The following is a 13,408-nucleotide window of genomic DNA, read 5'->3' as shown; positions in this document are numbered from 1 at the left end:
TTCCGATCCTCTGTCCCCCCACCCCTCTCTCCCTCTGTCCCTCCCCTGCCCATACTCTCTCTCTCTCTCTCTCAAAAATAAACATTTTTTTAAAATTATTTTAAAAATTAAAAAAATTTAAATTAAAAAAAAGGGATCCCCCTGCCCAACCTCTTGGCATCACAGATTCACTGATCATTGAGGAAGTTTCCTCTCTCTTAGATTTTTGGCTCTCAGAGTCATCTTTTGTGGCCTCAGCTACTGCCTGCAGGAAACTTCTGAGAGTTGGAGCATGAGAGAAAGAGGAGAAGAAAAATGGGTGTTTCTATGCTCTACTTGAGCTTTAGTAGTTCCTACTCTCACTCCCAAACTAGAGGACACCTTCTTCCCCCTCACCAGTGTCCACTCATGGGTTTCAGCTGTGTTGCATTCACATCTGGGAACACTAGAGGGTAAAAAAAAAAAAGTAAATTTAGTGTTCTTCCCCAATCCACTTGCTACTATATACTTTCCACAAACTTCCGGTAACTCCTCTGTGCATTCTCTCCAGGTGGGAGGATTGTGTTCAGGAGGAGAGAAGGGGTGGAGTATTCTTACTTCATCTGCACAGGCAGCAAGAATCAGACATGAGGTACAGACTGGAGTTTGGATGTGGCAAAGGAGATGAAACAGAAAGAGTTCTAGATCAACAGAGCATGTGGGGTGGATGTGGTAGGCTGAGAGGGGCCTTGGCAACCTGTGCCCGCACTGCTCCTTACCCACATGCCCCCTCCAATATGTACACACATCAGAAGACATTCCTATCAAGTTAGCAGTTGAGCATTTTCTTAATCCTAATTCTGCCACATCCATTGTGACAAGTTATATGATTTGGGGAAGATTCAGCTGTGCTCCAGCACTTACTGTTGGGGGTAAGTGGCCTGTGCCAAGACTTTTACACATTCTCATTGTATCAAAACTAATCTGAATGAATGACAGGGCTTTCCATGCAGGAAATCCCTTTGATATGCTCGGTCTTCCTCACTTGGAGACCATTAGGAAGGGCACTCTCTTGAACTGATGTTTCCATTCGGTGTTCTTGTTCTGGAACATCTTTGACCCCCGCAGGGTAACTTATATGCCAAGTTCTCCCCTAAAGCTTTATGTGTTTTGTTGCAATCTCACCAGCAACTCAGAAGCTCCACAATGCCATTCTGATTCAAATTTTGGGAAGTCATAACCCTAAAGACATAGATTTCTAGGTGCTTCTATTTTCATCCTGTTTACTTGCATGTCAATAATGGAATGACCATGGGGCACCTGGGTGGCTCAGTCAGTTAAGCATTCAACTTTTGATCTTAGCTCAGGTCATGATCTCACAGTTTGTGAGATTGAGCCCTGCACTGGCCTCTGCACTGATAGCATGGAGCCTGCTTGGGATTCTTTCTCTCTGCCTCCCTCTCTTTCTCAACATAAATAAACAAACTTAAAAAAAAAAAAGAATGGAATGATCGTGAAAGGGATTCAGCTATTTTTGTGTGAGAAGTGGTCTATGGGATAAGAAAAGGAAGAATGTGTTTATAAGCCTCTCAAAGTTTACTTTGTCAAAGGATATATGCATTTTATTGTATTTTAAACTCTAGTAACATGGATTGTGTCTGTGACCCCACATCTCAGAGGACTGGGGGATATAGCACCTCTGCACTGTCTCTTTAAAGTACTACTTGTTTGTGCTCTACCCAGAGAAATGTTGCACTATTGTGCACGTCATTCTGTCTTGAGCCCCTGCCTCATCCAGGGCTCATATATGTTTTATATTGTCTCCTCATTCAGACTGCAATATCTTGAGGTACAGCTAAACCCAGTGGTTCTTTTTAATTCTCTTCCAACCCCAGCTTAGTGCCGGTCATCCATTGCTGTGCTGTGTATGTACATACAGAGTTGGATCCAGGAGCAGCAGACATAGAGCTGACCACTTGTGCCCCCACACACACCCAGGGGAGATATTCCTGCCCAGGTCCTGTAATACTAGTACCCAAACCTGACCTGTTAGAAGGCAGGGAGCAAAGGCCAGCCCTGAAGGTCCAAGTAGTCACCGCTTTGGCCTACTAGGAAACCAGAGTAGGGTGCTCTGACCTCAAAGGATCTGGATGTCCTAGGAATCAGGGAAGGACAACATTGGCAGGCGAGAATTAGAGCCGTGTCATCTACTGAACACACTTATGTGTTACATTATGTTATGTGTCAAGCAGGGCTGTGAAGCTGTCATTAATATGGCAAATGACAGATCCAGAAGCTGAGATTCAGAAAAATTAGGTCAGTTCCCAAAGTCCCACAGCCCACAAGAGAGAGCCAGAATCCAAACTTAGAACTGACCAAAAACATAAACCCACACTCTTAACAAATGCAAAACAGGTATAGAGAGCAGGAATTAACAACTTATCTTGACATTTGTAATAAAAATAACTTGTTCTTTAACCTTTTATAAAAGAAAAGCTTACTTGTTCTCCATTTGATGACACAGGTTAAGTGGAAGCTGACAAGCTCTTAAAACAGAAAAAGAGACACAGAAAAGGGAGCCTGAGGACCCCTGGGCAGCCCCCACAGGGCATCTTGTGTCCTGGTTCCCCACTTCTTTAGTGTGTTTCTCAGTCTGCTTTCCCTCTGAAGTTGTTTCTGCAATCTCATTGTTATGTTTATGTAACTTTGTAGTGTGTTTACTGCATTTCTTTTTTATTGGCCTTTTCCAGAAATACCTAGAATCCTAAATTTCATGATGCACAGTCTCAGAGGTAGGAATTTAAGTCTTTTAAGGAAAAATAAGGGGTGTTTCCCTGCTGCAAGGGGCCCACACCCCAGTCTGGCACTCCACAGCCAGGGGTTGGCTTCTCATCAGAAAAGAAGCTTTCTTGTGACTATTCCTTAAAGTTCTATGACTTCCACCAGCAAACCAAGCAGAAAAAGCATTTGTTCACCTAAGGAGTTCTCACATTTGCAGATGTAGAATCCAGGTCAAATTTTTAAAGACTTTCCTAATTAAAAATAAGACTAAAGTCAACTTTTCATCTATCAGGAGCTTCCTACCTATAGAAACCACCTTTTGTCATTGTGTTTATTAATATCTGGCAGTTTCTTACTTGATTGTCTGGGTTTTTTAAGCTTATTTATTTATTTTGAGAGAGAGAGAGAGAGAACACAAGTGGGGGAGGAACAGAGAGAGGAGGAGAGAGAATCCCAGCAGACTCCATACTGTCAGCACAGAGTCCAACAAGGGGCTCAAACTCATGTACTGTGAGATCATGACCCAAGAGTCAGATGCTTAACCAACTGAGCCACCCAGGCACCCCTCGATCATCTGTAAATTGAGTTTTTCCACCCCTAGACACACATGACAGTGCTACACCCCTCACAGATACTCAGTAAATATTCATCACATGACTGACCCCAGGTTATCAATTCCAAGCAGTAAGATGAGTCCTCAACCCCAAGCCACCTGGCTGCTGTTGAGAAGCTCTTGTCAGAGCCTGAAACCCACTTGGCCCCTTCAAAGTGCTGGGAGTGTCTGCCATTCTTCAGTCTTAGCTTCCCAGGCCATAGCTCTTAGCAGAACCCCTGCTGCCTACACTGTGCCTTAGGAAATCTCTTGAGAAGCTGCCCTCTAGTCAGACACAGCCCCTGGCCAGGTGCAAAGGCTCACAGCAGGCACAGACTGGCTTCAGCTGTTCACATCAGGGCTTCAGCCCTGGCTCCTAATCTCTAGCCCCCTGCATCTACATGCCAGTTTATCAAAGGTGTTGTCATGGCTCCAAGCCCTGCCTGGGAGAGAGGCTTGAGTCCAACCACTCAGAAATGCTGCTGGTGATGCACATGCATGAGGAGTGCTGCGCAGCTGGGAGAAGGGGAGGACCCCACATACTGGACTGAAGGCATCTCTGAGATGCACTGTTAAGGAAAAAGCAGGGGTCAGAAGAGCAAGCGTAATGCCCCATCTTATACCTAGAGGTAGAGGGAAGTGTGTATATGTGTAAAAATCTAAATATTTTGATCTTATGTCTTTAAATGGAAGGGCACACCAAAAACCAATAACTACATCACCATCAATGGGGTGACTATACAACTTCTCATCCAAGCTAGTGCATTTTGGAGAGGGAGGTGGGTACTATCCACCCAAGATTCATAAACCAGGACTTTCCTGAGCAAAATGGGAGATGTGGTCACCCTATCTGAGGGAGAGGCACACAGGGGAGGGGGTGTCGGTCCTAGGAGGCCTGTGCCCAAGCTGCCCCTCCGTGTAATCTGATGACTGCCCTTGGGCAAGACCCTGCCAGCCTCCCAGATTGGCTTCCTTGTCCATGACACAGGCTCTTGCTGAGTGGTCTCCAAGGCTTGTGACTACCATGTAAGCCAGGGCACCTCCAAATCTGCACTGTACTTTTCACTCCTGCCACCACCCTCTGTGGCCTGAGATACCATCTGGACCTCACTCCACTACCTTTGCTTTGTGGTCCTACCTGAAGAAGACTCCCAGCCCAGTGTCTTCCCTGGTTGTCATCCCCAAGGGGTTTTCACTGGGTGGATGATGTGGCCCTATTCTCAGGACTTCTCTCTTCCCAGGTATACACTGAAGAAGACGAGATGAGTGTGCATGTGTTATATCACAGAGCACGTTAGGAAGTTCTTGGGGCATGCAGTCTCTTTGAGAATGAATTAGTTATATTTGCATGTTAGCCTTCTTACCAGCAAACACCAATTAAGTGCTTTAGGGATTTTTACATTTCTTTTCCCAAAGGCCAGATTCTGTTTACAATCCCAGGTTTAGCATTTGTTCAGTGAGCTCACAGAAATATGATGTTAAGCCCCTAGGTAAAAAGTGTAAGAGAATATTCAGTATTGGTTTCACTAGAGCTGATTTTTGCCAGTGGGCTCAATGCCAGTAATTCACACAGGCAGGTCACAGTTCCAAAGTCCTGTCCCAGAAATCCTATTTGCACCATGGAACAGCCTAAGGAGTTGCTGAGCTGATTTTCTCAGCCTACGTTCAACAGAACAATGACACTGGGGCTCCAGAAGCACTGGAGCATGGCAGTGGTCTTGAGGCGTAAGTGCAAGAACTATCACCCACTCCCAGTTCAAACTCACTCCCTAAACCATTTAAGCAAGCAGCTGGAAGCAAGGAGAGAAGGATGTTATGATTCTCAGGCTGCCTCCAGGATGCAGCTGGGAACTTCTCTGCTGCCTTCTGGGTCACTGAAGGTTCACAGTTGATCTTTGACTCAACTGGTGTGAAGAAAGGTCGCTGTGCTCCAGGCTCTCCTCCATCACCCTCTCCCAAAATGACTCAACTCTGTGCTCCAGCCCTAGCACAGAACCAGGGATGGACAGACAGATAGATGGGTGGGTGGATGGATGGATAGGCAAGTGAATGGATGGGTGGATGGATGGATGGATAGATGGATGGAAGAATGGATGGTGGGTAGATGGATGGGCATATATGGACAGGTGGGTGGATGGACAGATGGATGGATATGTGTGTGGATGGCTCAACAGACAGATAGAGGGACAGATGTCACTTGAAGGCCTCTGCTGTGCCTTTTATCATGCCAGCATATACTAAGTGCTCAGCAGATATTGGCTGGTTTTTCAGTTTGAAATACAATGGCTCTACTTTAAATTTTGCACGAACAGAATGGTGTAGCAGTACAATTGTGCCTCATATTAGGTCAGCCCTTGTGCTGTTGCTGCAGTGAGGCCCCTTCTGCATAGCTATTCAGACACCAGAGTGATCATGGAGTGAAGGTGCAACTGACAACCCAGGGCTGAGAGAGCTACCCATCACCTTGCTATTTCTTCTTCTCAGCATTAATATCTGACTCTCTGATGCCTCATCTCCTTCCAGTGCTTACCTCTCCATCCACTGGATTAGGGAAGAAATGACACTCCACATTTCTTACTGGGATATTTTTCTGAGTATGCAGGCTATAATTCTTTGTTCCCTCCTGTCCATTACTAATTACTATCTTGTTCAAATGTCCACTTGCCTGCTCACTTACTGTGTGACAGGGACAAGCAAGCAGCTGATGGAAGCATTTGAACCTCACACACCCGGAAGCCTCCCTCTGAGCTATGGCTGGGCAGGATAATCACCTGGGATATTTTTAAATGCACACCCATGAGCATTGTGTTTAGACTTACCATGTATATGTGTATTTAAAACACTCATTTTCCATTTCTCTTCCCTTCCTGAAAAATTCATCCCTAAAGCTATACAGTGTGGCAAAGCAAGGTGAGTATCTGCAGTGGGCAGGCAGGGCATCAGCAGGAACCAGAGGATCAAAGTCAGAGTGTCAGAGCCAGCAGGGTGAAGAGGATAACTTGGGGGTGGGGTGGCACCAGAGGTGTGGAGTTTCTTACATATGGAGAGATTGATCGAGTAAGGAAAAGAGTTTAAGACTAATAGAAACCAAGTTCCTCACTGTTGGAGAAGGGAGTTATGAATAGAAATAACTTTGGGGTGTTATATTGGAATTGGAGGTATCCATGGACTCAAAGTTAGCTTAGAGATGACAGATGAAAGTATCTGTGTACATGTATGAGTGCACATAGAACACACATATCCATTCACTGAGTCTAGAAGCAGTGACATCCCAATAGTGATGATCATATTTTGACTTCTACACACCATTATCCACTATTAAAAAAAAAACCTCCTTGGAGAAATGGCTGAATCCAGGGCTGAGACAGAGAAGGTACAAGATGAAACTGAAACTGGACCATATTCTTATGTCAGAAGTCAGGGAAGCACTCTGAACAATGATGGGGCTGAGTCACAAGGACACAGCTTGAATGAGCCACACTAACACAATCAGGACACATCTGAACATCAAAATAATCACTAATAGATTATAATTCATTGGATAAAATAGAAACCAGAAATACATAGTGATATCAATAAATGCATAAAAATTTGGTGAGGAGTAGGCTATGTGCACAGATTTGAAATTCCTCCCCACAAAATTCTTATTAATTACAGAGGAGAAATGAATAGCTCTGTAGGGGGAAGCCTGGCAGATGGCCTGAAGGCAGTGGCCCAAGTCAACATTACCAATAATGGGACAGCCCAAAGGCCCAGACCACCTGATAGGATGCTGTGAGGACACAACATAATTCAATACAATCTGATCACATCAGGGAAAAGATGAACCCAGACTAAGGACAATCCACAAAATACCAGGCCCATAGTCTTCAAAAGTGTCAAAGTCGTGAAAGTCAAGGAAACCCTGAGACATGTTCCAGACCAAAGGAGTCTAAAAAGACACCACAACTAAAAGCAGCATGCTGGAGTCTTCATTTAAAAGGCATTTTGGGGGCAGTTTGCAGATTGGGATCTGTCAGGGTGGTTAGATCTATCAGTGTATTAGTAATTGGACATACCCTTGATTTTGATGACTGTGCTGTAGGAGAATGTTCTGTTCATAGAATGTGTGCCTAAACTTTTCCAAGGTGTTAGGATTTCAGATGGGCAATTTACTTTCAAATGATTCCAAACAACGACAACAAGTAATTTATACTATATGTGCAACTTTTTTTCATCTTTTGGTTCCTGCCAAATATTTTTAACTATAAAAGTAAGGTATTTTGAATCATCAAAAACAAACTTAAAAAAAATATGTACAATAATAACCACGAAACTTCCCAGGTGATTGATGCATTCCTGAATAGTTTTTGTTCTAGAAGTAACTCAAGCAGGGGCGCCTGGGTGGCTCAGTTGGTTAAGAGTCTGACTTCAGCTCAGGTCATGATCTCACAGCTTGTGGGTCTGAGCCCCATGTCAGTTTCTATGCTAACAGCTCATAGCCTGGAGTCTGCTTCAGATTCTGTCTCCTTCTCTGCCCCTCCCCCACTCATGCTCTCTCTCTCTCTCTCTCTCTCTCTCTCAAAAATTTATATTAAAAAATAAATAAATAAATAAATAAATAAATAATTTATATTAAAAAAAAAATTTAAGTAATTCAAGCAGTAAGCTGTGGGCTGTGAATGTAGAGCTCTTTCCTCAGGCTACCCAACCCTGGATTCTCCAACAGAGCCTCACTTGCTAGCTCTGGTCCCACTTGCTCCAGTCCTCACAGACCTCCCTCAGTTAATTCTGGGCATGCCCCAAGTGCTCAGGAAGAAGTCCAAGTGCCACCTGAGAGACTTGTCTCAATGCTGCCACCTGGGCTAGCACTACAGATCCTACAGAGGCCCCATCAAGCTGTGAGCTCTGACTTTCTCATCTCATTGGGCTCTTTCCTTGCTTGGGGTGGCCTGGTTGTTGAAGGACATCAAGGCTACAGTCTTCTGCCCCAATATCTGAGTTCTAAGTGAAAGAATTTCTTGGAGGCAGCTCTTTCTCTGAGCCTCAGACATGAGTCAGTCATGTGGGCTCCAGTGGGTCCAAGTAGCCTGGGTTGGGCATTCAGGGTCACTCCCCTGTTGCTCTGAGAATTGAAACACAGGCAACCTTCTCACTCCCTTTTCTGTCAGGGGAACTATTTCCTAGAAAGGCACTCAGATCTTTGTATCAATGCCTCCCTCCCAGCCCACCTGATGTGTGCAGGCACACCTGTGCCCCTAATGGGTAAGGTTCAACTCAAGCTGCTGGATATAGTAATGGACCAAAATGGAAGTCTCCACCCCTCCAGCCCCCACCGCATCCTTGTTCAGTGCCCCAGATAACTAGCCCCCATGTTGCCTTGTGCTCTGGGTGGGCTGCCTCTGCCACCTTGTCTTAAAGGTGGCAAGCAGCCATCACAGGCAGCTTCTTTCCTATCATCCCCTGAGACCACTCAATGCAGGGTGGGATGAGGTGCTGGGGCTTATGTCTTTGCCACCAGTGGATGGCATGGCAGGGAGGTGGCTTCAGAGGGCCTCAACAGGCAGGGTCCATAGAGGTAAGATCTGGATGGAAGATACTGCCTTCAACATCCCCGACATCCCAAACCCTAACTCAGGCTTGCTTTGCTTTGTCTCCTAGTGTGGACAACTCTGAGGACCCCGTGTATGAGAGTCTAGAGGAGTTCCATGTGTTTGTCCTCGCCCACATATTAAGAAGACCAATAGTTGTCGTAGCAGATACGATGTTGAGGGACTCAGGTGGAGAAGGTAAGTTCATACGTAATAAAACGGCCATGTAGGACTCATGACCCAGAAAACATAACATCCCTATTAAGGAAGAGACAGCCTAATGTACAAGTTGAGGCTCCCAGAAGGCCACAGAGCATTATTCTGTGAAGATGAAGATTATAGTATTTCTCTTCAATTTCATGTGTTTCTTTTTCTTTCCCAGTGGCAGGAGGGTTTACTCCTGGCCATCCACCCAGCCATCTATGCTTTGTGTCGATGGCAGGTGGCCATGAGAAATCTGGCTGAGTGTCAGCTGGAATGAAGCCCTGAGGGCTAAAGCCTTGAAGAAACCAGGTCAACCCAGGGCAGTAGGTGCCTGTGGCTGGTCCTCCCTCCAGCCTTTCTGCCCAAGCAAGTGGCAAGGCCACTTCCAAAGTTCACAGGGCAGCCACACTCTCAAAAGAGTAGGGAAAGAGGAGAGGTCAGGGAAGGTGGGCCAGGAAGGTCACCCCCTGTGCAACTGCCCCTGCCACTCAGCACAACTTCCCAGGTCCAGCCCCTCCCAGACTTTTCACTTTCCCTTTGCTTCCATCGCTAGCACAAGCCAGTCCCTTTTGGTGCCATGTTTCCCTTTGGTCACTTCTCAAAAAGGTCTCCTTACCAGGTAAATGCCAGACAGTGACTATCCCCCAGCCTAACTTAAATTTAAACCTGAGCCTTAACAAAAGTCATGGGTCTTCCAGAGTGTCCTACAAATTAGGACAAGGCTCTTCTTGCTGAGTCACAACTGCCAAAGGAAGTCTAATGGGGCCATGGTTGTCACAGTGGAAGGACATTGGTCCTGAACAGTGCCACCTCCTTCCCTGTGCAGGCAGCAACATGGTGTTTGTTCTCTCTGGGTACAAAGCCAGGACTCTCACTAGGGTCTCTGGACACATAGACGTGTACCCATCAGATCCCACAAGGCTGGGTCCATGTTTCCTTCAATGCTACCTGTGCTCAATGGAGCAGCCCTCTCCAAGTGGGCCTACCCCACCTCTCAACCCGTGGGCAGAATCACAACTAAATCTAATGTGGATAAAGCAGGGCTGGTGGAAGGAAACCTGAGAGTTCCTCAAAAGCATCACAGAAGCTATTTTTGCCTGCATTCAATTCACAGAAATACAGTGAGTGAGTCACTGACTCCAAGGCCAAGAGAGACAAGGTTCTTATTAAGAAGTAGATGCTGTAGCAGGGCAGATATTTCCAGAAGTTGTTCTGTTTCAGTGAGGGTTTAGGCTCTCATCCCTCCCTTTGATGAGTAAGGAAATGAACATGATTGTGTCCCAATTGCTAAAGAAGCCAATCCTCATCTCCCATTTCCCATCTGACTCACAACTTGGTGCTGGAGTTTTCTGGTTGGTTCCTTTGGACTCAACAGAAGAGCTTCTCAAAATATAGAACAAGAAAGCTCTCGAGAAGCACAGATATCATTCTGTATATAAATGCTTTAATGAACATAAGGAGAGGAAGAAGCTCATCCAGAAAAACATGGATTTCCAGGCAGTGTTCAGTGCATGTCACTGCTGACTGTTGTGAGCTCTTGGTCATCTGTGTAGGTCTCAGGGCAGCAGGCCATCCCTGGGAAAATCACAGTGAAAAGCCCTCAGCCCTGTCCCTTTTGTCCCCAGTGTGCAGCCTGACAAGGCACAAGGATGAGCAAGAAGGACTCTGCCATGGAGGCAGGAGGGAGTGAGGGGTTCCCTGAGCATGCATGGGGCTCCAGGTCTCATCCACCTAGTACCTGTGAGCCTCAGCTCTCTCATCCATCACCAGATGGGCAACACCTAGCTTACTGCCTTGAGAACATCAGCCCAACAGTGGCTGATGATCTAAGGCTGATGACCTTCCCTTCTGCCCCACCACCTCATGCAAGGTGGTAAGGGATGCCACTTAGGTCCTCTTCAGGCTCCACATGCTCTCACCATTTCTGTCCACAGCATTTGCTCCAATCCCATTTGGAGGGATTTACCTGCCTTTGGAGGTACCTCCCAACAGGTGCCATTGCTCACCTCTGGTTCTTGCCTATGATCAAGCGCATTTCTCTGCCCTGGTGTCCATGGAGCAGAGAGATCAGCAAAGAGAACAAGGTATGCCTGCTGCTTCCTGAGACACAATGTACAGGGCAGGGGTGGGCACAGGAGGGCATGGGGAGGCAGAATGTGGGGTTGTCTGTGGGGAGCACACCCATGCACATTCAGTAACAATGGATTTTGTGTGTATATGGATAAATGAGTATGCACATGCAAATGTTGCAAATGCACATGTCATTGGAAATAACAATGTCAAAGACAACTTTAAATTTCAAATACAAAGCAAATTAATAATTCCTACCACATTTAAATAGCCTTTAATGTTTTTCCCTTTCACATCTATGTACATTTATAATTCATCTTAGATGTAAACTCTTTAGGTCCCTAGAGCAGGGGCCTGCAAACTATGGCCCCACTGCCTATTTTTATAAATAAAGTTTTATTGGAACACAGCCATATTCATTCATTGACATATTATCAGTGGCTATTGCTTTGCACTATAGGGGCAAAACTGAGTAGCAGCCACAGAAACCATGTGGCTTGCAGAGCCTAAAATATTTACTAAGTAGAGCTTTGTGGAAAAACTTTGCCAACCTCTGCTCTAGAGTAAGCTTTTGAATCAAAACGTTGATATTCTCTTTCAAATTGCTGCAGCTGTTTCCCTAAGTAGTTGTTTCAGTGCTGCAGACAGGCCCACCAGGCCAGCCCCACAGGCTGTGCACTGCACAGTTTCAGGCCACCACCAGTCAGATGCTCATGTGGAGCCTGTCTTCCATCTCTGTGATATGTGTCTTTGCTGCGGAAATGGCAGGATTCTGATTAGAATGGATGCTGTTTTCTCATGTTAACTAGTGGCTAGCTGAGTGAGAGGGGGAAACTCATCCTCCTCTTGTCAATCCTGCTTCTGCTTTAAACAGAGAATCCCTAAGAGACTAAAGGACAGGCAGGACTGACAGTTTCAGGGTCCCTGCCTTTGGGTGTGGTCTCCAGAAATGCATGGTGGCTAGCCAGGCAGTGATGTGAGTCCTGGAAGGAAAAGGAAAGCAGGGTTGTGGCCAGCTGTAATGGGAAAATCACATCATTTTTCCGTATCATTGACAGACATCTCATTTGGGTCATGGAAAACAGTATTTAGCCATGAAGGACTGAGAGGCATCTTTGCCTTTTCTGTTGTCTGTCAGCCTTTTGGCCTTTGTGGGTTTTAGCTCTCCTCAGAGCTTACCACAGCCCTTGGGCGATGTGGGGGCCCTTTCTCAGGACTTGGGATCACAGCCAGGATCGAGGCCACTCCATCCAGGCTCCCCAGAGACTCTCTGCAGTTAGGGAAGATAAAAGTCTCAGGGCTGGCATCCCTGGTTGCTGAACAGGGGGCATCCCTGGTTGCTTGAACATTTCAAGGTGAAAATGCAGGTGCCTTTCAATAAAAGGACGCATGAGGTGGGGCTGTGGTTCAGCTTCTCTCAGGGGAATGGTTGCAAAAGTGACTGTGGTTTCACCTCTGATGACTTGGTTTTCCCAAAGGGGTGTTTGGGTCCCAATCCTTGGTTCTGTGTTGCTGTGACACAGGCTTCTGCAGCTCTACCCACTAGGTTACTCCTCTGAGCAGGGGTGGGGGGGTGGGGCGGGGGGGTCCTACCTCCACTGATGTCTTGTGGCCCCATCCAGCCCCCTTGACCCACTGCAGGTCAAGTGCCACAGTGCCACCTTCTTTTTTTTGTTGTTTATTTTTGAGAGAGAGAGACAGAGAGGCGCAGAGAGAAAAGGAGACAGAGGATCTGAAGCAGGCTTCACGCTGTCAGCACAGAGTCTGATGTGGGGCCCGAACCCACAAACTGTGAGACCATGACCCGAGCCGAAGTCGGACACTCAACTGACTGAGCCACCCAGGGTCCCCTGTGCAGTGTGACCTTTTGCACAAGCAGAAGCTTGTGCCCAAGCTGGGTAACTTGTGTGTGGCATGTCAAACCCTCATACATCTGGAGAGAACACAAATGCTCTGTGGGCTCTGAGGCTTTAAGTTTTGCAGCAACACATCCCTGTGCGCCCCTTGTAAGGCTTACAGGTGCTGGTAGAGGTGGCTCTGCTCCCTATACCTCCCATCAGCCTGAAGCTCAGTGGTTCCACAGGATCTGTTTGGGGGCCAAGGGTTAGTTCAGTAAATGTATGTTAAGCACCTGTTACTTCCAGGTTTGGGAGCCCCAAAGATGATGGTATCCCTGCTTTAGGGCTCTCACTACCTTATAGAGGAGACAGGCAACTCCCCCACACCACAGTAC

The 13,408-nt window shown here is 46.4% G+C and overlaps 1 protein-coding gene across 1 annotated transcript in view; it reads left to right on the top strand.

Moving 5' to 3' along the window:
• The window catches only part of OTUD7A (OTU deubiquitinase 7A), a 368,821-nt gene that overhangs the window by 336,203 nt on the left and 19,210 nt on the right, over positions 1–13,408 (top strand). The window contains exons 10-11 of the mRNA XM_042988268.1: positions 8,972–9,099; positions 11,040–11,189. Coding sequence (XP_042844202.1) covers positions 8,972–9,099; positions 11,040–11,189 — 278 coding nt within the window. The remainder of the gene's footprint in view (positions 1–8,971; positions 9,100–11,039; positions 11,190–13,408) is intronic.

This window comes from Panthera tigris, chromosome B3, assembly GCF_018350195.1.
Source record: "Panthera tigris isolate Pti1 chromosome B3, P.tigris_Pti1_mat1.1, whole genome shotgun sequence".
Lineage (NCBI taxonomy): Eukaryota > Metazoa > Chordata > Mammalia > Carnivora > Felidae > Panthera > Panthera tigris.
The sequence above is the reverse complement of the archived record's forward strand: the minus strand, read 5'-3'. Positions and strand labels throughout refer to the sequence as shown.